The 24,562-nt window shown below is 32.0% G+C and overlaps 1 protein-coding gene across 2 annotated transcripts in view; it reads left to right on the top strand.

Moving 5' to 3' along the window:
- The window catches only part of LOC117111944 (arginine-hydroxylase NDUFAF5, mitochondrial-like), a 112,494-nt gene that overhangs the window by 41,039 nt on the left and 46,893 nt on the right, over positions 1–24,562 (top strand). For both annotated transcript variants that reach the window (XM_033254994.1, XM_033254995.1), the window contains 3 exons: positions 8,338–8,444; positions 13,825–13,864; positions 16,048–16,158. In XM_033254994.1, the coding sequence (XP_033110885.1) occupies positions 8,338–8,444; positions 13,825–13,864; positions 16,048–16,158 (258 nt within the window). The remainder of the gene's footprint in view (positions 1–8,337; positions 8,445–13,824; positions 13,865–16,047; positions 16,159–24,562) is intronic.

The following is a 24,562-nucleotide window of genomic DNA, read 5'->3' as shown; positions in this document are numbered from 1 at the left end:
ATATATGTGTATAAGAGAGAGTATATATATATATATATATATATATATATAGCACATATCTTTTAGGTTTGGAAGCGCTCTTTTCCCTGGTGTTGTGTTGTGTTGCCATATTGGCGCAGTAGCTGACAACCCCACCAGGTACCCATTTAGACTCCTTGGTAGAGAGAAGTAATGCATATATTTTGCCTTGCTCAATGGCACAAGCAAAGTGCACAGCAAGGGATTGAAACCCAGACCTTGAAGTTCGGAAACCAAACTGTTTCCGCTCTGCCAAACTGCTTCTTTTTTAAATGTTTTTTTAGGCACTTCTTTACCCTCTGGTGCATACTTATCTGTCTCATGCATTCGTTCATAGCACCCTTTATCCCACATTGGTTCATGAACATAATTTTTCCCAATCATTCTCTCTCTCATTTTGGTTCAGGATAATTTTTTCTTCCTCAATAATTCCAATAGCATTATCTCCCACTTTAGTTCAAGATTATTCTTTCTTATTTGTTGATCCGTGGGCATCCTCTCTGTCACTTTGGTTTGGGATGTCTTTCTTCACACTTATGGTTCGGGATCATTGTCAGTACTACTTAAACCCAGGAACATCCTCACCCACTTTGGTACATAAAACATCAGTAAGTTTAACTTATACGTAAACTTTAACTAAGTGAATTATACAAAGTAAGCATTTTAAATATTATTTTTTAGCTTAAAACCGATTTAGCTTAACACCGATTTAAACTTCATATTGGCTTTTGTGAATTTTTACTTTGATATGTATAATTTATAAACAGTACATCTAACAAAAACTAAGATAAGCATAAGAATTAAAATGATTTGAAGTTTTATATTATGTAATGTGATACTCTTTATTCATAATTACATATTCATATTTGATATTGTAATTCATAATTGCTTGTTTAAAATGTATGATGCAATACCTAATCTACTTTGAGAAAAAAAGCCAATAAACATAAAATCTATATTGATGTGCAACTGTACTTTATATAATGTGACGTACTTTCTACGTCATTACTGCCATTGAATGTTCCAACAATACATTGAACTTCATAAAACAAATAATGGACTGTTCCATGTTTATCATTATCCCATCATGCAACAGTCGTTGATTGTTCCATCATGCGACAATCGTTGATTGTTCCATGACTCCTGTGTGTCGGTGTTTGATGATGTGTTGTAAGAGACGCTCTTTCTTGATGAGCGTGCAAGTCAAGTTGATTGACACTTTAGCTGTGGGTGAAGCTAATTGACAAATCGATGAGATTGATTTATTGATAAATTGATTAATTAAATAATTTTGTATTATTGGTAGGTCAAGAGATTGACATGTTATTGTGATTGATGTACAAATAAATACATATTTAATTAATGTTTAATTAATGGTTATTTAATTATTATTAGTAATATTTAAAAAGATGATTGCTTGTTTATTTAATTATGCCGATAGATTTGTTTATTGAAAGAATTGTGATATAAATAATGAAACTATGGATTTATTGACAAATACTAGAAAATTGTAGAAAAAGGATAAGCAGATCAATAATTAGTTAATTACTTTATCTTGATTATTATTTTAAAAAGTGATATGTAAATAATTTTCATTGGTTGATATCTATATTAGTGATCAATATTGATAAATTAGCATATTGATAACTATTTTTTAAACAAGAAAAATCATTAACAATTATTAATAACAATAATTTAGAATTAATTTATTAATTCTAGGAAAAATCAAACTAAGACGTGTTTTTCCCAAATCAAATACATTATTAATCGTTTGTGACATTATGAATTGCACTTTATACAAAACTGGTAAATACGTTTCAAGATTGAAAATATAGTCATTTAATGACCATGACCTAAAAATGGCTTCCTCATTCCGAATAATAAAAGCGTCATTAGTCTTTCAGTAGATGGATTAAACATGTAAAATTTCCAGAAAGCCTCCATTCTCAATGAATATAGTGATGTCACTCTATATAGAAGCTTTGTCATGAAGTAGCACTGATGACTCGCTTTAGGCCAAAATAATTTGATGAAAGCATCGGGTTGTGATGGATGAATTAGCGACACAGGCAATCTCGAGGGGAGAGCGAAAATGGATTTACGCACCATAGAGGTCCCAGCAGCAATGCAGAGCCCGTATGTTAATCCACGAGACTTTGGACGACACTTTCCTTTATGGCGCGAACAGGAGATGAAGTAGACAAAAGCGTGTTTGATGAGCCCGAGGGAACGCAAAACAAACAAATGGATATGCCTGATACCAACCTACAGTTTACTAATTACTCCGTTCAGGGCGTTATTGGCATTAACAGACAATTTGGAAACATTATCTGTTATTAACGTTTGCATAAATCAATAATTTTAATAACGTTTTTAGAAAAACTTTCGTAGCGGAACTATTGCTCTGGAGGAAATATAACACAAAATAAAACAATAATTTCAATAATAATAGAAACAATAAAACAACCAAAGATGGAATTTAGTCAAGATAGTTTTGAAACCCACTACACAAAATATTAAAGTATTATTATTTTCATTATAATTATAATTATCACACACTTTAATCTCGGATATCATTGTTATTGTATTTGTACTTCTGAATCTATTAATAGCTTTCCGCAATCTTAACCATCCTCCACTAAAATCAGTCCTACATTCAAAATAAAACAAACTGTCTCCAAAGCATCAGGATGAAGTCTAAACATGTGGAGAATCTACCCCTAGAGGATAACTACAACAATATTACTAAGTGCAAACAGCCATGTTGTATGTCCCTTGAGTATGACAATTCAACTGAGTACATCGCAAATACTCCAATCCTATTACCAAATCAACTCATTCCTGGACTCGTTACAAAGCTGTGGGAATTTATGAACAATTTAAATAAAACCATTCTTTGGGAAATATTGATGATACTATAATTTATCCGTGGCCTCAATTCACATTTGTACATCAAAATCTGTAATAATTACAATGACTCAAATGAGTAGTTTCTCAATGGTATCACATCAACCAATGAGTCATTATTCCCCATATGATTTTTAAATAATCTAATCAGTTATCACCTATGTATATTTGATAGTAAATAAAACATTACAATCAATCAAACATATCCTTTAATGTATTTATGTATATATTTTGTTTATTTCCATCAAACCTAAATAAGAAGCAAAAGTGTATACTATTAAAATTAAAGATAGGTGTACCTCAAATTCAGTAAAAGAAAAAAAAAAAAAAATCGGTTTTATATAAATATGTATATAGGTATACTTCAATCAAATTCAAAGCGGTGACTAACAAACAGACAAAAGGTTAAAACCATAGTCTTCCATTATTAAAATAGCAGTAGGCCTATTGTAATACATCAAAAAACAATACGGAAAAAAAAATAAACATACAACTTATTATTAAAAATTTTGGCAATTGTAACAATAGGTAACCTTTTAAATCGCTATGATTTGACAAAAGGAATCTCAAGTTAAGGACACGATCGAAGGTCTATGCCAAGTTGGCATCAAGGAGGGAGCAAGTTTCGAAATAAATAAACATGGGTACATTAGTTTAATTTTAACATTAAACTGAATAATTCTCCAGCTGGTTTTATGCTTGCTTGCTTCCTTAGACTCTCCCAGATTCTTCAAATTCAATTTTTTTTTCTGTTTGAAATGCTGTATGTTATAACTTTGGAGAATTAAATATCTTGAATTATTACTTCATGAAGATTGAAATATGAAGGCATAAAAGGAGACATTCAAAAGAGAACCCTAAAGTAGAAGATGGAGACTAAAGCCAGACACGCATTGCCCCGATGGTCGTAAGCCGATGCACAACAATAGAGAAGGCAATGCGACTACAAGTGAGCACAAGATTGTTTTCAAATGACTTTCTGCTCCGAAAAACGGAGATGGATTCACTGCGAGCATTGTATGATGCAGAATGTGCCAGGTTTCGCAAATTATAATTTGATGCTTCACATGACCCCGTAACCCAGTTTAAGAATTATTCAGTTTACTTAATCCATTGCTTTTATCTACTCTAATTAATTCTTAATTTTTTTTTTTGTAAAATACAACTTTCCATATTATCGTGATTACCAATTCAAATTAAGCTAACAATTGTCAAAGTGTTCCCGATTTTCTTGAATCTGGGCTCAAAAGATTTATCGTGTCTGAGACAGTTAACAGATTGATGAGACTGTCATCATCAGATTTTCGCTATACCTCTTCATAAGTTTACAATGTAAATACCAAATACAAGATTATGTAAACTAATTCATTTATCATAATTTAATATGAAAAGCAAATCGATTTTGGTAACTTAATATGTATCTAGGTTTTTATTTGCCTGTAAAAATACGATTCTTGTGTGTATTTGAATTTGCCAGGCATTTAGAAAAAGCAAACACGAAAGGCATATTACAAGGCAAAGCAGATCTGCATTCTCAATTTTTAATTATCTCCTATCTCCTACCCTAACTTGGGCGGCGGAAGCGGTCTGGCAGGTCAGGTGGCCGCTTGACCAATACTTTGCCGAGATAAATATTATATTGAAATAATACTTTCTATAATAAAAATAAAATTAAAACTTTCTCCTATTTTTAATTTCAGTGACATTTTGTTGAATTACTAATAGTATTATTGAGTGCACTGCTTTAAAACGCTATAAACGTGGACATCAAACAGCAATGTTGGGCTGTTAATGGCTGTGGCGGATTGCAGCCCAACCAACTCGCTCCCAGCCGACTCACCATCCCCCTTCCTAAATTAAAAAAAAAATTATTTAAAAAATGGAGAAAAAAAGACAATTATAATAAAATTTAATTTTAAGAGTGCCATTCCGCCCATCTAGAGTTGCCAAAATCAGAATTTATTCTTGCTTCAGCCACAACCTTGTTGGGGCTAAGTTACTTAGACCGTCTATCTGAAAATCCCTCCCTGAGCCCCTTCTATGTCAAAATCCCTTGATCCACCACTGGATGACACAATGGTTAGTTATCTGGTAAATGTACAGTGTACTTCGACGTTAATAAAGTGCTAGCCTAGTTACGGTAGTTGACAGCCAAAATTTAGTCTAAAATGTCAATGGTAGTCAAATAGTCTAGATATATACTGGTATTTGTACATTTTAATTTACATTTTCATAATTACATAATTTATATAAACTTCATATTTTATGTATGTCATAATAGTTTTATATCCTTTTTTTTATACAATGTAATTCACGTTGTAGCTGTTCTAATTTTATATTGTATTTATAGCATCATTTTATTGCCATCCAACATTTTTATGTATTGAAATAAAAATGTAAGTGATATATGCTGGTGGAATAGATTAGCCTACAATTTTATCTATATAGTGTGAAACAACAGAGAGCCTATATTGTTATTTTATTAGAATTTGTTTTGTTGCTATTGTAATTATATTTATAATATAATATAATGATTATACAGAGTTTTACATCAGCTGGTCTAACATTTTATATTAGTTTATTTTTATTTTGAATATTGTAATTTTATTGTTTATGCATTGAATCTGCGAAATAGAAAAAAAAGTTTTCAGAAGCAAGTACTATAGTATGTCTACCTACTGTATGTTATTACATTTTACTTTTTTGAACACAAGTATGATATAACTATGAGATTTTGCATTATGGGAGAACATAGAGATGAAATGAGCTGTAGCTTGGTGGTAAGATGCTTGCCTTCCAATCCCAGGGTCCTGGGTTCAAATCCTGCAGTGTTGATGGAGTTGAGCTGTATCTTGGTGGTTAAGATGCTTGCTCCCTGATTCAACTGACCAATCAGTGTTGACAAAGTAGGCGATAGAGTGTAGCGATTTTTATGGAACCAAGCTTAAGAAGCTTGCCTTCTAATCTCAGGGTCCTGGGTCCAAATCCTGGAGTGGAGCTATAGCTTAATGGTTAAGATGCTTGCCTTTCGGATATGTTTTCCAACCCTCTAATGTTGATGAATCAGAGCTCTAGATATCTATGCAAAATTCCAGGATCTCTTCTAAAACATAATGAGACCTAAAAGCTCCGTTCACATTGGATTTGTTTTTTGCTCAAATTTATTATGTACCATATCAGTTCGACCAAGTAACTTTAATCCAATGTGAACCTGGCTTTAGTTTACCAAGTATAATACTATAGAGTATATTACGTGCTGTTAGTGGCTAGTCAGTCACTGTCTGATGAAATGTAAATAAATTCTAATTGATGTCGTTTATGGTGGTTTTTTTTTTTCGCACAAGGAATTAATAAGTAGGTCAGTATGCTTACAATCTAATACCGTAATTGTGAATTTAAAAGTACTTCGGTGCAATATAAACATTATAAATGTTTTGGAATTTATGAGAATCATTGAGATTGTCTGCTATTGTGATTCTAACTTAATTAGTTTTCTGCCTTATAAGGAGCAAGTTTCTTAATCTGCATCACTTACTTGTCTCTGATTGGCTGTTTATATATTCTCTTGAAGCATATTCCATTCTTGGAATAGGAATGATTTGTAGTTGGTTTTTTTCAATTTTATGTGGGTTTTTTTTTCATTTGGTTTTCTAATTTGATACATAACCAGTATCCATGACAGAGTTGGATAATTTGATATTAAAATAATTTTTTTCAATTCCGGTCTTTTAAACAAATTTATATAGCCTACTTTCTCTGAAGTAGGTCACTGGAGTTAATATAATCTGCAGTGAATTATCAATTTTGCCTGTTTATTACTTCAAATCAAATAGTGCTGTATTGTTTATTAGAGTTTATTGATGCCACAACAGATTGCCCGAGGCAAAAATTCAATTTAATTAAAAAAAGGTTTTCTGCCTATGAGGAACCCTATTGAATTTTATTTTTTATAAGTATATACTTTATATTATATGGTTTGGGATGATTATATAGCGATATATGTAAAGATACTTTGTGGTGTCTGATTTTGGTCAATCATACCATTGCTTGTAATATCAGTTGGTGATGAATATTGTTTGATTTAGTGATTTTTATTTCTGCATGCTTGGTGGCCCATTCTATTTCTAAAAACTGTGTAGCGAATGTACAGTTCATTCCCCTGATACTGACACCACCCAACCACTGGATCGGCTATAATGTTCGTTTTTTTTTTCTGTACAGTTCTGTTTGTAGAAAATGTGTATTGAACGTTTTTCTGAACAAGCCTGTTATAGGCCTACCTAGGGCGTAGTCAATGAAATATGCATAGCAAAGCCTTGTGGGTTTGTTAAGACTGCCTACACAAAGTTAACATATAATACGTACAGTACCTGTTTTTTTGGCTGTACTACATAGCAAATTTAATTACCAATTAAATTGATACTTTTACATTGTTTTTAATGCATTTTCGGTTTGATAAATTTTCCTAAACACAACACATTCTTCGCCCTCATAATGCCATTTGCTGGTCGGTTGTAAACAACAGGCCGTGCTTCCTAAATTTTGCCCGCCAACTTTTGTAGGGTGATGTTGAAACACGTTCTTCGGTTGTGATTACGTCAGATCATCCAAAGTTTCATAGGGTGTGACAGAAAAAAGCACAGTGTAACCAATTAAAGCTTTAATTAAACAGATTTATTAAAGCAAATAAGAATTTGAGAGTCATGGATTGTTTAACCATAGAATATTATCAGTTCCTTCCTAAAGTATGACATTATGGTGACTGATTGACTACAAAATGATTTTAATAAAAAAAAATTTAGACCAGAATCTAACATGAATATATTAAGAAAGTTGGAGTAGGTTTTTGCTATATAATAGTTTGGTTCTCACCCAGCCTGCTTAAATTGTTTTTTTGTGGGTGTTGGTGCTTCATCATCGTCATTACTAAAATGTAGTACAGAAAAATACAAATTTGAAATTTTGCCAAAATATTAATAAATCTACGATGTTATATTGTTTGCATTTAACTAAATGTTTTTTTAAATGACTTAACCTTTGTAAAAATACAATTATTGTTGGAAATAATTGAGTTGATTGTATGTTATATTAAGAGGTTTAATATGTAGAAAGATGCATATTCATGTACAAAATCCATATAAATTTTCAGTGTTGTGGAATAACTGTACAATGATCAATACTCCCCAGATAATTCTGGAGCACCTCATAAATATTCCCAAAGTAATAAAACAAGAAACATATTCCAACAGACAGACATTCTGAATTTTAAATAAAGTAATGTTATTGCCTACATATGTGCTATCTTTAATTTGTAAGTGATATATATTCATTATTTACTACTAGGGCACATCACTACATTTATGTTTAGCATTTAAATTAATTATATTCTTTATATTTTTTTTTAAATTTCAGAATCAGAGTCATACCTGTGAAGATGTGGAAACTATTAAGGTTCAAGCAGATGAAGAGTTTATACCATTTCAGGAGAATTCTTTGGATTTAGTGCTAAGTAGTCTCAGGTACTGTTATTGTTTAATGTTTTTTTAGTCAAATTATTTTTACCACCATCACTTATTTTAACTATCTGCATCATTATTATTCTCAAGTCCTCTTCACACTTTCAAATTTTATATGACAAAACCATGCGATATGCCTAAATATGGTCATGATATGCCTAAATATGGTCATGATGACATCACATCATGACCATGTATAGGCACATCATGATCATATATGGGGCAAATGACAGTTTTTTAAATATCTGGACAGCTTTATTTCACCATCATTATCCTAAACATCATTACCATATTACCAAATTTCTTTTCTTTTGTATATATATCTTGAAATATTAACTGGAAATATCAATAAAGAATGATTGAAGCATCACTAACATCATCGACACCAAATTTTCACCATTATCAAGAAACATATTAATGAAGAAAATCCTCTTCAACATCTTCCTTCCCTTCAACATTTATTGTTGTCGACATCCATCATTGTCCTCCTCCTTCAACTTCTGTTGTCATCAGTGATCCTCCTTTCTGGTGATGGCGGTTATTTATCAGCTTTATCTTTCACTTTTTAAAAATTATTTTCACACCAACATTATTATAATTTATTATCAGCTTTTCAGCATTTTATCATCATCATTATCCTTATAATCATTATTGTTGTCACAATCATCATTGCTATTAGCTTTCGATTTGCGCGACAATGTGATTCTACAACAGATTCACTCATCCATGACCGTGCTATGTTCTGACAACGTAGATTCAGCCAAACTGTGTTCTAGAAATCCAGATGACACTGAGAACTCAATGTTCTCGAATGCGCAGATGACTTTTTGTGCAATCCAAAATTCTCTATTATCATTATTATCATCATCATCTTTATAATTAATAAATCATTGACCACCGATTCACCTTTGTCATTAGTGATGTAATTATTAAAATATAATGACATTAACAAATGATATAGTCTTGTTAAATGTCAATGTTTTTATTAACATTTATTTCCAATGCAAATTTAAGGCATACTACACTAGTCGATAATGAATGAGAAGGTTTAACAAAATATATTTTGCAAGCCTGTCATGAATCATTTTTAATTATAATTCCATGTGGATGGTATTTTCAGAAATAATTGATTTAATTAATTATAATTAAAACAGGAAAAAAGACATCATCAATTAGAAAAAGATCCATTTCATGATTTGTCGAAATTTCAGTCATAATAATAAAAAAAATCCATAATGCTAATTATAATGAAAGGTTTACGAATGGATACAGACATGGTAAATTATTGTATTTGACTGACAAATGTCTGCTCCGCATTAACATAGCTTTTACTCAAGTTTTTATTTTTCAAACACTCATCATTAAACAAGCCTATGATTGTAATTTGAAGCCAAATGCAATCCTCTTTTTTAAACTTAAGTACATTCTGAATAATCCTAATGTTTCTGGGATTATATTTATTCCATGTTTTTCCGATTGTATTCAATATAAAAGATACAATGAGATCTGTTTCATAGATTTGGATTCAATAAAAATGTTAGTGAACCAGGCATTCATTTGTGCATGTCCATTAGTAGATTACTTTAAATGCAGGTTGCAGCAAATGCTTCCTTTGCCAACATCATCATGTAGTTAATTTTGTTTTCTTGTTCGATTAATTGTTTTTTCCGAAAGTTTTGAAATTAAAGTAGATGGTTTACTTTGAATGTTTTATGATTTACATTCTTTATTACCTATAAGAATGTTTATACTTGAAAACAAGTCATTGACATTCAAATGCAAGGTCAGACTCCGAACATTGTCAATTGACATATCCGGCGACCTTAAACCAATAATGATCACATAATATTTAGTTTGGAACATCATATAACATGTTTTGTAGATATTGAATTGAAATTTTTAATTGATGTGTTCAATAGTAATAATTTTGAAAATAATTATAAAAAATAATTTTTAAGGTAATAAGTAATATTTATTTCATTGATAGTGATTTTTTAAATTTTCAACTATTTTAATGGTGTCATTAATAATTATATTTTTGTAGTCTTTATATATTTAATGTTTTTGTAATTTCATTGTATAATGTTGCCTATTTTAATATTGTATTTTGTCATCTTTTTATGAAAAGTGCATTGAACAGATGTAAATCTGAAAATGCACTATATAAATAAATATTATTATTATTGTTATTGTTATTATTATTATTATTATTATTATTATTATTATTATTATTATTATTATTATCATATTATTATTATTAAAAGTGGGTCTTTACACATTAGGCAAATGTCGTTCTGGCTGGAGAGATTTTTTCAAGTGCGTAATGTCAAAGAAGATAATGATGATGAATGGCATTTTATCCAACATTTTTTAACTTCATTAAATGTGCTTACATTACAGTAAAAACGCTCCAAAAAGCTATGCATTTTCACAAAAATGAGAATCAATCATGTTTGTTTATATTATACCAACAATACCTGTAGGTCATGTGACTTCATTTGCCGACAGTGCCTATATACTTTTATTTATTTATCAGTTATTTACATAGCGCCTTTCTTTTCTCAGCACTTCTGTACTTGGTCATTGGGTCTACATGTGTTGCTGCTGTAGACATTCCAACCCCGGTAACTCAAAATTCGGGAGACTCTGGACTTGCCCTAATGAAGTGCGTCCCACTGCAAAAATGTTAAAAAGTTTTTTTATTATACCTGCATTCAGATCTTTCGAGGGGTTTCCGGCCCGTTGCTATCCGTGCCTGTTGCCACCCGGCCCGTTACCACCCGGCCTTTTGCCACCCGGCCCGTTGCCACCCGGCCTGTTGCTACCCTACCTGACCCTTTGCCACCCTAGGCCCTTTGCCACCCGGCCTTTAGCCACCTGGCCTTTTGCCACCCTAGGCTCGTTGCCACCCAGGCCTTTTGCCACCCAGCCTTTTGCCACCCGGCCCATTGCCACCCAGCTTGTTGCTGCTGTAGACATTCCAACCCCGGGAACTCAAAATTTGGGAGACTCTGGACGTGCCCTAATGAAGTGCATCCCACCGCAGAAATGTTAAAAAGTTTTTTTTATTATACCTGCATTCAGATCTTTCGAGGGGTTTCTGACCCGTCGCCATCCGGGCCCGTTGCCACCTGGCCCGTTACCACCCAGCCCGTTACCACCCGGCCTTTTGCCACCTGGCCACCCAGCCTGTTTGCCACCTGGCCACCCAGCCCGTTGCCACCCTAGGCCCGTTGCCAGCCAGGCCTGTTGCCACCCGGCCTTTTGTCACCTTTGGGAAAGTCGGATATTTATATTATTTTGGTGGGTTTTTTGGGAAAGTCCTAAATGTTTCAAGAGAGTATGATGAAAAGTAGGCAAGTCAAAATTAAAAATATCAATATTGGGATAGGCCTGAACTAAATTATTATAAGATATACTTAATCTACTAATAAACCCTTTTTTTAAAACATTAACTCTGGACTTTGCTAGACCTATACTTTAAAACAAGACTTTGTTAGACCTATACTTGAATATGTTAGTCCCGCTTGTTGCCCCCATTTAAAATGTGATAAAGATAGACTCGTTATTGGTGGCGCTTGGTAGCAGTCACACACATTGTTTTGTCTGTCAATGTTAAGACTGTTTTAACCGTTTTTGTGACGTTAATTGGTTTTGTGACCGTATTTTTTATTATTAAGATTCATTTGATAGAGTCTGTTTAAAGAAAATTTGTAGCAATCGTAACATTTTTGGATTAAAGCCATTGTGAATGATATGGAATTACCTAGGCCTGGTACGGCAGCCGCAATGCTAAACCTGTACCGGTGTGCAACGCTCGTAATTAACAGGTGGTACCTGGCAGAATTTGTGAAGTTATTGTTTCCTCCAGGATTATTATTGGTGCGGATTATGTATCATATACGGAAACACTTCAGCAATTGGGACTCCAAACGATGGCCGATAGACGACTCCATCTTTGTGTTCAATTTGGACTGAAATGTTTAAAATCTCAGAGATACGCAAATTGGTTCCCAATAAATAAAAGTAACCATAATATGACCCTACGAAACTGTAATACATATCAAATCCAAAAATATAAAACTAATAGATATAGGAACAGTGCAATTCCTTTTCTCATCCACTGCCTCAACGAGAGATGCTGAGAATTAGATTGCTAGAAAATACGCGTTAAATTGATATTGCCTATATAACATTGGCAAATGTTTTATTTTTATTGAGGCTGGTCCATATTTTATATTTATAAACATGATGCCTATTTTATATACTTTGTATTTGAATATGTCTTAATTTTAAATAATTATTTTACTAACCTGTATATATAATCAGTATCTATATTGTCTAGTTGTGTTAAGTAATGTTTGTAATTAACTGTCTTGAAATAATTTTTTATATTGTAAATTTTACATTTTGTTACACCATGTAATTCAGATTATATGCTGCGAATTGGTTAGTTGAAATAAAAGATAAAAAAAAAAAAAAAAAAGATAACCCTGTATTGCCTTAATCTTTACATAAATGATCGTAATTCGACTGCATACATCAAATACGAAGATCGTCTGAAAAAGTTGGGTGTTCTCTCTCTCGAAGCCAGGAAAGAATTTCTTTCCCTGTGTTTCTGCTTCTAAATTTTAAATGATCTGACCTCTGTTTTTATCCCGAGGAACATTTTTTACACAATCTGCGTCGCGAATTTTCAACACTTTCCGTTCCATTTGCCCGTTGTAATGCTTTCAAATTTTCATTCTTCTGTACAATTACTGGTCTGTGGAATAATCTTCCTCCCGATGTCAGACAGCTTACTTCTCTCAGTACATTTAAAGCCTCCCTCTTCTGTGCTCTCTTATAAAATTCAGGCTCTTCATCCGTGCAGCGATCATCTTGTTGCTTTTTGTATGCCTCAGTTGTCTTGAATCTTTGAAATTGAATTGAAATTATTTTCATTATCATCATTGTTTAAAGCCTTGCTTAATTAAAATCTCATTTTGTTCTGAATATAATGTAGGTGAATCTCATTGGGAATAGGAGTTTATTTTCCTTTATAGCCTGCCATCTCTATCTAAGAGTAAAACAGAATAAGTAAAATAAATAAAATGGTTTATGCAAATTTGTAACTTTTGATTAAAGTTAATTGCCAAGTATACGTTATGAAGATAATTAATAATTCCAATAAGATTATTAATTATTAAGATTAAGTTAAATTATGAAAAAGTTGGCAATAACTTAAGAGATAAACTCTGGAACGCCTCCAAAATGCAATTATAACATTAAATTGGTCAGTTAGATGGACCGAGTTAGGCTAAGGATCTAATCAAAGACCAATGGTCAAGTTAATTAACGCCACTTAAAAATAAATTACTTGCAAATTTACTTATTTTCGCAGTTTGCATTGGATCAACGATCTACCCGGAACGCTTCATCAGGTAAGATATGTAAAGGATTTATTAACGAGTTTACAGAATTAATCCAATTATTTTCATGGTTGATTTTAATTATAACTATTTTAAAATTTAACTAATTTCTAATTAATTTCATCCAATTTTGAACATTTATTTTATACTTACTAATTTCATATTTCAGTCCTTCCATCCTCAATTATTTTTTGTTATATTTTTATTGCAATTGTTAATTATATTAGTGTTATTATATATATATTGATTAAACTTTACTTGATTTATAACTTCTTCAGGTTCTCCAAATTTATTTTAAACAAATTTTGTTTTGTCATGTATTTAATTCAAAATATCTTCATTCAAATGAATTACTTTCACAAAATGTCTTTTCTTGATCATACTCTAATAAATAAACAAAAGTACAATTGCCTCACAAATCAGTTAATTTTTAATATGCTATTAATTTCTTACTGTAGTTATATAATAGACAATCGCTCTGCATTAAATGTTCATCAAATTTTCCTAGTATTAGCAGTGCTAAGTCAAACAGATATCATAGGCCCACAATTGGTGGCTCTGTGCATGCAAATTGCCTGGGATTTGGTCCTACTCAAGCTCATCTTAACCTCCTGACAACAGGCCCTACATTACTAGGCTTTGGCTTAGCTCATCTAATACTAGAATAATCTAGAAGGATTTGCCTTCCGCCTGACTGATGCACAGGTTACTTGCCCTTAGGCATAACAGTGAGTTGTAGATAATATCACATTGGCACTTTTTTCTCTGTACTTTGTAACTGAATACATACATGACAATACATAAACAAATATACTCTTAATAATAATATTTAATAACTCATTACGTCTCATGCAGCCCAAGGCTATACATTCAAGTAAGCCAGACAACGTTAGACTTATTTTTTTTATAAATTGGTAAAATTGGTACAAAGTACTATTTCTTCCACTCCCTACGAAAGTATATCTAGTCATGCTGCAATGCATTATGTGCTCAACCAATATCATTTTTATGCCACAAAATTCTACGAGGATCCCATACAACTGGGTAGAGGGATACAAATGCGAGTAAATGCCTTGCAAGGACACAAGTGCAATGCGCATTGAGAACTCGAACCCCTGATAGCCTGAACCTTAACTACTGCGCTGGCCGATCGCCCGATTATACTGTATATAGCTATTATAGCATTCAATGTACGATGAATAAAAGACAAATACACTCTTATTGTCAGAAGGAGACTTAGTTAAAAAGATAGATAGATCACATAGTTTGTTCCATTATGTAAAGAGCGGAGTCACAATAAGCAGAGATTTGAGTATATGATTGAGACAGTTTATTGTTAATGAAATAATGATAACACTTGAGTATATTGTTTGTTGACAAGATACTGTTGCATGTTCTGTTTGTTGTTCACTTAAAGCACAACGAAATTGAACTACATTAGTGTATACCGTTACAACTTGCATAATACAATTTGTCAATAATCTGCGGCAATGAAAATAAGTATTATTATATCATTCAAGTTTATATTGGAGACTGCAGTCATCAAGGGCCAATTTTCAATAATATTTACACAGGAAGCAACATTATACGAAAACATAATGATTTTAATAAGCATAGTGAATATAAGTGAATCTTATATTTTCATTTGCTATTTTTATTATTACTGTAATATTTAACTATTAAAATTTACCGTTAATTATAGTGCATGTTTTGACATGTTAGTATAATTAGAATTTTTTATTTTTTTGCAATTGTCTGATTTTTGACAATTTTTGTATATTTAAATTTTTATAATAATATCTTATATTTTTGTAGCTATATTTATAATTGATGTTTAATGTTTTGGAAGTTGGAGTTGGAGGGGCAACAATTACCGGTGATAATAGATTATGTACAACTATTGGCCCTCCTCAGCCTCTTTCTTTCTTCATCTTTGTTTTCTTATGTGATGTATTGTTGCTGAAAGGAATAAAAAAAATACAAATGAAATAGAACTACTGTATTAATGTACTATTAAATGCCTTGAAAATGTGCTGTTCTCAATATGCGACATGCCAGACACGATTTTTTTTTAGCTAAATACCGCTGTCAAACAGGCTATTCAAAAGAATAAGAGTATTATTTAAATAACTGTTAACTGACAGGGATTTTTTTTCACATTGAGCTAAAAAGAAATGTTTTTTCTTTTGTTTTAGATTCACAATTGCTTAAAGAATGATGGTGCTTTCATTGGAGTGATGTTTGGGGGCGACACACTCTTTGAACTAAGATGTTCATTACAGTTAGCTGAACTTGAGCGAGAAGGAGTGAGTACATTCACCTTAAAATTTACTATAGAATGAATACAATTGTATATAAAGTACCGGTGCCTACAGTATGTTTACTTGGTCATTGTATTGAATACAGAATCAATATACTAGACATTATGCGACATTCTCTGTTCCCTACGGAGTGTTCCTGCAACGTGCACGGACCAGTTCAATTCCAAACAACCTAACATGAACTCCTGTGTATCTCGCTTGATGCAGCAACCTACCATGTATCCATTCCCATGAGACCCAAACATATATAATATCTTGCCATTACATACCCCTCTGTCTGAACAGTGTTCGTAAATTTCAAAAAAAGATTTAATTTGGTACGGCTGTATGCTGTACAGGGCTAAGTCTTGCCATGGAAGCAAACTCAGAGATGAGTTTGTATTTGAGAGGTTTGTAAAACACAGAGAGGCTTTAATGCATTTAAACAAAATAAAAGTATTCCCTTCCTTAACACAGATTTCTTTTAATTTTTATTCCTTTTACAATAACAAAAACATTAATTCCACTAACCTAAACTGATTATGATCATCTTTTTTAAATAACCACCATTTTTTTTAATTGATATTTACAGTAAAACCTGAATTTTTAATGCAATTTAAATTTGTACAAAAAATGTGTTAAACAAAATGTTTTTATAGAGTACCAAACACTTATTAACTAATGTCACACGTGAAGAGATAAACTCTAAATCGTCTTGCGTTAATGCTTTATACATAAATAAGTTACATAAATTGTAAACAGTAAAGAAGAGGAATCTGTGACTACAAAAACAATTTCCTGAACCAAGAATCGGGACCTTTTATTGACTATGTATATGCCTTAACCAACTGGGCCATTGAAGCTTTTGGAAGTTTAAATGTGATTGGAGGCAATTGATTGATTGAATTAATGTTTAATTCATGAATACTTACATCTGCAATTTAATACTTTGTATAATTTTCCATTAACCAACTTACAGGTATTTCTATAGGCTTATTTAGAGAGAGATACAATTGATTTGTACCAATGCCTTATGTGGCACAAAATGAAGAATATTAAAAACGTGCTATATAGACATATTTATTTACTTAAATGATCTTTCCTGTCGTGAAGAAGTGGTGAGCATTAATTAGAAGGGATTTGCATGTTGCAAAACATTGCTTAAAATCTCATGAATTGTCACACAAGTCACAAAAACGTAGCACGTTCATAGAATCTGCTTTAAACCTCTTTTGTCACTCTCTGAAAACTAGTTCTCTGAGATAATTAACTTGATATTTTTCACGTTGGAACTCAGTAGGAAACTATGTCATTGTTTGAGCGGTCAAATTCCAATTGGAATTCGGATTACTGACATCTGTTTTTTATGCCTTTTGGCATTTACTTGAAACTCTGTGTATTTTACTTGAAAGGAATCAATATTTGTAATATGCAGTTTACGCAAATAATTTCCTTTAAAATACACAGAAAAAGTGTTGCTATGCTTACTATATTTTTAGAGTTAAAGTGGTATTTTCTTATTCTATGTTATATCTGTTTATTGATTTTTAATGATATATGATATGATATGATGTAATTGATTTGATATATGATATGGTATGATAATTCCCAGGTTGAGTAATGATATAGATAATATTAAAAGCAGAAAGCCCCAGGAAATGGCTTAGTGATATTAATATTTTATGAGGGTTTCAAGGTATCAAAAACTTCTAATAGGCCTACAATTTAAATTATGTAAATTAAAAGAAATATATTTATTAAGGGCAATCGATCAATAAAAAATTATCATTTGGTGCCCCTGGTGTATCTCTGGTGTTTATTCCTGGGTTCGTCCTTGGTGGCTTCCAGGTACGTCTGCTCTCTAAGTCCCTGGTGGTGGCATATTTTTTATAAGTGAGATTGATAGAGTGAAGTTGTTTTCTCTCCTTGACCATGAGTGAACCTATAACCTTGTGTTTTGAACGGCAGTGCCTAACTATCAAACCACATTTCCACCGTAAGTGTACAATACCTTTAAGCTGTAGATTCAATCATTTGTACAGTAGTTGAATAGTTGCTATGGTGATTTTAAGATGTTTCCCCCTTCCTTACATTCTGTTTCCTGTCATTCAAGTTCCATTCGACCTTACCATCAATATTTCTCATCTACCTGACAGCCCAACTACAAAAAATGTTTACTACATTGTGCATGAGTTATGACGGTAGGCGATAAGGGCACGTTTCTGGGCATATATCTGCTTTATGCCCTCTATAGTTTTTTTTATGATATTCAGCCACCATCGGAGGCGGTTGTGTAATTGTGAATATTAAGACTTGAGAATTATGTGTTAAATATCGGTTGTTAAAATATATCACATGGCTCAAAATGTTTAAAAGACAATCCATGTAGGCCTACCATTTTCAGGATCATTTCAAGACAAATTTGACTATAATAGGTGACCACTTTGCTGTTCAGTTCTTTGCGCGTAGGTTTGATGATGCGTTTTAGCTAGTATTACAACACATCTTTTATATATTTTCTGTCAAAATTTGTGATTAATAGAGAAGCTAGCTTGCCTGGAAAAGGCCTGTGCATAAAATTGAATGTTAGGGAGTGGGCTACATGACTATGGGCTTATACAGTACTCAGAGTATGTATTTATATAAATATTTATTTAAGTGTGGCACTGTTTTTTATGGAAGTGTGTTAGGTAGTTGAACCACAGATATTATTTAGAATGACAAATGCCTTCATAATTGAACTAAAGACACATCTCATGTTGAGATTATGATATGTTTGTTTTTCATTTATGTCGTCTAGTAGAACTAATGAACCAATCGAATATCATTCTTAAAGAGTTCTGATAGTCTGCTTCATTAATCCTGCTTTCTTGATTACTTCTCAAAGTGATATGATGGCTATTTTTAGAAGCAGTAGACAATAAGTGCATTGTGTTTTATAGGTGATTTCACAATTTTCTACCTTTTTTTTTTTGAAATGATAGATTATCTCCCATCATCGCACAATATTTGGTTTTAGATTTACACCACTGTAAAATAAATGATTAAAGAAAGACTTTAATATGGTGATTATTTAAATATATGAACAAAAAAACATCTTTATAAATAGTATATAATTTCCTATATTTTGTTTACGTATATAATTAATTCTTCTTGTCTATTTCCATAAATCTTGATAGTGTTAAACTGTCTTTTTACTTATTTTACCATTTGTAAAAATACCCCTAAAAACAATGGAACAATCCTCATGGAACAGAACTTTCATATCACATACTGCAACAATCGTTGAGATTTCCTAAATGTCTAAAACATTTGCGGTTGGATTGAAATGAAATAAAATAACAGTACATTGTTATGTTGATTATAGAGCTAGTCGGCTGAAACTAAGCGGATATTTGAGAAGTTGGCAGGCATGAAGATTATTTTGGTATAATCTTTCCTATTTCCTGTAAGGTCCTTTGTCCTCCGAGGAATTCTCTCCCAACCCGCTCACCCCTATTTTTACATCCAAGGATAGGATAGGATAGGAATATTTTTGGCGGAATCACACCAAAGATAAGCCACTAAGTCCGAAGACTTGTTTCCAGTGGGGTCTTCTGGTGGTGAATCAATCCCCTGCTCTTTTATGATGAGTGTACAGCATACACACAAGACCAACAGCTTAAACGTCTTATCTGAAAGACGGTGCGCTATCGTAACTTGCATTTTTGCCCTCCAGCTGAAACACAAGGGGAGCAGCAATGGGAATTAAACCGGGGACCTAGAGATCTTCACACACAGTGGCTAGCCACCAGTGTATTTGAGTGAGCAAAGCCACTCTCCAAAAATCTATTATCCTGTCTGCATCTGGCTATATTTGTTGTTGACAACCATGGTAACAGTATTTTTTTTTAAATTTATGAGAGTTTTTGGCCTTTATGCCAAATACGTGAGACTTTGGAAGTTTTGATTTTGCATAATTACCGACAATTTCATAGAAGTTCTAATTAACGTGACATGATTGTACAATTAATTCATCATTAATTGAAGTCATTTGTTATGTTGTTGGCATTATAAAACATGATTGTTAGCATGCATGATGCTTCTATTCTGTGTAAGTGAACAGGAATGTTGCGTACAGTACTTGGCATCAAAGTCCCAGACTTGCATTGGTCACGCTCTACAAACGGCTCTTCAATCATCCCAGACGTCTTTACTCTCATTTTATTAATAATTAATGACATTAACTTCTGAGATATACTACCTCCTTGATGTTGACGACACCTTCAGCTCTAAGCTGTCCTAGATACTCATAACTAACTTGAGTAGGCCTACACAGTTTTCCTACCATCAAACATGGCTCTGTGTTTTATTCAAAATAAAAAGAATTTACATATATATAGCTCCCTCTATAGTCATTGTGGAAGAATACACATTTAGATTACAAAGTAAAGCATTGCACTAAATCCAATTTGATCAATTTAATATTTAGTTAATGATCCTAAAATAATTATATCAGCTAGGCTTAATTTACTGCTCTTTAGAAAAAAAAAATACCAAAGTGAGTTTAAATATAAAATAGAGTAATATTATTAAATAATTGTTAATGTATTCCTACAATAATACAAATTAAAAATAGATAATAATAATATTATGAAATTTTAATATTAAGGTTAATAACCATTTTTTAAAGTTACATATCTGTTTTTCAGAGTAATTCTGTTTCTTCATACTTACGTTGAAAAGGTACATTGAGGAATGTAGAGCTAAGTTCAGTCGCTAAAGATAATCTAAGATTTTCTAAATCTTGATAAATGTTTTGGTTGTGTCAGCCACAGCTAATCTTGTGCTGAGAGTATCTACTGACAAGGGGATAATTCCAAGAAGCCTCCAGAATATGTTGATCAAGCAAAAGGTTTATACATCATGCTGTAGCTCTTCAAAACCTACCTATTAACATTACTAATTTTACTAAAATTATTATTATTATTTACATTTGTGAATATAATTTTTTTTTTTATTTTTACATTTTATGGTAAAGTTACATACATTGACATATAGGAAAAATGGCACACGTTTAAGAAACAATGACAGAAAATATTCCTCTCAAACTTGACAAATTTTTGTTAACAATGAAGTAAGCCATATGCAAGATGGCCAAGATTTGTTACAATTAAAGCTTAAACAAGGGATTCGATAAAAGCAAGAAGAAAAGAAGTAAGCTTGGCTTAAACCTCTTCACATGTTCTTTATTTGTTTTCCTTCTGTTTTAAATTTTTTACGCATTTTTTTTTGTTATAAACTTTATTCATTCCACCACCTATGGTACAATACCGAAACCAAGAAGGCAGTGCCTGTAAGCAGGTCTGGTGCTAACTTATAAATTAATGCCTTAAATAAACATCAAACGGATACAAACATGGTCCTAACTCTCCTGAGAGGGTTATTCGAGGAGCTAAGCGTTTTTTGTTATTATAAAAGACCCGAATTAAATACTCGACACAGAGCCGGGTATCGAACCCGGGCCCTGGCGTGCAAGAGGCAGGAACCATACCAATTATCCAAACGCTCAGCTCATTTTCACTATTTTTTTGTATTTTTATATATATATTTTTTTTCTCCTTTTTTATACCTTTTCTTTTTTTATTTTCTTTTTTTTTTGAGTTTTGTTTGTTAACATTTCACTTTTTTCATTGATTACTTCAAAACACCAAAATAGCCATATGAAACGTACTAATGATACAGAAAAAATACCATACTGTACATTATTTGTAAACAACCAGGACAATCAAAAAGCAGTCTAGGTATAAGGAACCTGTACGGAGTATAATGTCCACAATGTAAGGTATATTGCAAAAACAGAAAATTGTAAATGTGTTTTTTTTCTTATACATTATATCTCTGTGTACAATTAAAATTTTAACCTTGTAAAGAAATTTGATAAAAGCAAGAAAGAAAAATGAACCTACATTAATTGTTTCAAGAAATAAGCTTGGCTTAATATACTTCTTCACACATTCTTCATTTGTTTACTTTGTTTTAATTTTTTAATTTTTTTTTTTTGTATTTCCACTATTTTTTATGTATTTTTATATAATTATTTTTTTTCTTATATATTTTCTTTTTAAATTCTCTTTTTTAAAAATTTTTGTTTGTTACATTTCGCTTTTTTTCATTAATTACTTAAAAACACAAAAAATAACCATATGAAATGTACTAATGATACAGTATGAAAAAACATGCATTATTTGTCACCAACCAGGAAAATAAAAAAGCAATCTAGGTGAAAGGAGCCTGTATGGGGTATAATGTCCACAATGTAAGGAATATTGCAAAAACAGAAAATTGTAAATGTGGTATAGTATATTTGTTAGTACAGTAATATTATTTTGTATTCTTTGGTTCTTTAAATCTATTCATATTATGCAAAGAATTTCTGAAATTATAATTTTATATTGTATATTTTATTATTATTATTATTATTATTATTATTATTATTATTATTATTATTATTATTATTATTATTGTTGTTATCTCTGCCAGGAGATATATGTTTTCATGTAAGTTTGTGTGTGTGTGTGTGTGTCACATTTTGGTGTTTTGTGTGTTTTTTTTGTGTTTGAAATATCTCAAAAACAGCTGCACAGGTATAAATGAAAATAACAGGGAGTGTTAGGTATGACCCAATGAAGAAATTATTACATTTTAGTGACCGTCTGGACTAGGGTGTGGATGTCGGTCTGGACTAGGGTGTGGATGTGAGGACCAATTAAAGGGATTTAAGAGCAAACACAGTACACCAGATATTTTTAAAAACGTGTCAACTCTGAATGAAAATTTTGTGAAAGTTTAACCAAGTTAGGAAGAAATTATTAAGTGTTGGTGACGATCCAAATTCGGGTGTGAATTTGAGGGTCATTTAAAGTTCTAAGGTTGTGTGTGTTTGTTGTAATGTAATGTAGTTAGATTTATATAGCACTTTAAAGCCTAGTTCAGACTAGGTGGATAAACCCGGCCAATTACGTACGCTGTGAGCGAGCGTACGTTTCGCGAGCAATGTTTTGAAACATAATTCCTGGTTACGGTTCATTATGCAAATTCTCGCACCTGGCTAATTCCGCTAGTCTGAACACCCGGCAAAGTTAAGCCGGGCTTGACGTTGAGCCGGGCTTAACCCAAGTCTGGCTTTACTGCAAGTCTGAACGTAGCCTATAAGTCTCAAAGCGCTTGAGGTGTGGACTACTGTAGCTTGTACAGTGACTTGCTTCTCCCCAAGGGTCTCTTCATGTCTGATCTACCCGGTAAATCGGTACCAGTTACTCTTGTCTGTCCACAACAGGGGCTGTATGGACCAATACACCCGAGTAACCCCTTACTCGTTTGTCACATTTTTTACAGTCAGTAGTTGAAAGTAAAATGCTTCAATACTATATATTGCTTGGATTCTGTATTCAAAATGTATCATGTGTAGTGAAAATTAGGCCAACAGTGAATTTTGAGCAAATCATTTCGGATTACAAAATCTGAAAATTCCCACTCTAAAAAAAGAGACCCTAAAAACCCAGACTAGAAGTGGAAGTAATGCCCATCTTTACATTAAAAAGTGTTTGGGTGAGCTTCTGTGTGTTTTTGAAGAGGAGCGGAGCGAAGTGGGTTGTGGTGGTAGTTAAAGTAAATTAGGAAGATATTTTGAGAGATTTATTTTATAGAAAGGGATTTGCTGTGGGCAGAGATGCTCTCTACTGATTGCTCTGGCTAATGTTGTTGTTGTTGTTGTTGTTGTTGTTCTTGTTGTTGTTGTATCAGAAATAAAGAATAATATATCGATATCGTTATTTTGACAATCAGATGAATTTTTTTGAGTATTATTATTAGTATATCATCATTCTTACAACTATTAATATACTAAGATTGTTTTATCCTTGGTTTTTTTTTTATGTTTAATAATATACTTTAATTATGCAATGAAATATAAGGAAATTATAAGTAATTCCACCAATACAAATACTGTGGGACGGTTGTTAAACCTTTCAGATGTTCGTAACACTTTAAAAAAATTAAAAATTCTCCAAAACAGGGCTGCTAAAATAATCACCAATGTAAGGAGGTCAGACACAAGCATAGAAGCATTAATAAAACTAAACTGGATGAATCTTAATAGTAAACAAGAAATTAATGAAGCAATGATGATGTACAAATTAATAAATAATGAAACACCCAAGTACCTTAAAAATAGATTTCATGAGCACAAACCCACTCATGATACAGGATCAAATGCTACTTTAACCATACCAAAAATTAAGACCGAATATAAAAAAAGAAGTTTTACCTATAGTGGAGCAGATATTTGGAACAAACTTGATATCAAAACCAGAAATGTCCCAAATAGAAATATCTTCAAAACAATGATTACCTAGTGTGTACTGAAGTA

The sequence above is a fragment of the Anneissia japonica genome, unplaced genomic scaffold, assembly GCF_011630105.1.
Source record: "Anneissia japonica isolate Jap-2015-1 unplaced genomic scaffold, ASM1163010v1 scaffold1594_len1068242_cov183, whole genome shotgun sequence".
Lineage (NCBI taxonomy): Eukaryota > Metazoa > Echinodermata > Crinoidea > Comatulida > Comatulidae > Anneissia > Anneissia japonica.
This window is presented reverse-complemented; position numbering and strand designations above follow the sequence as displayed.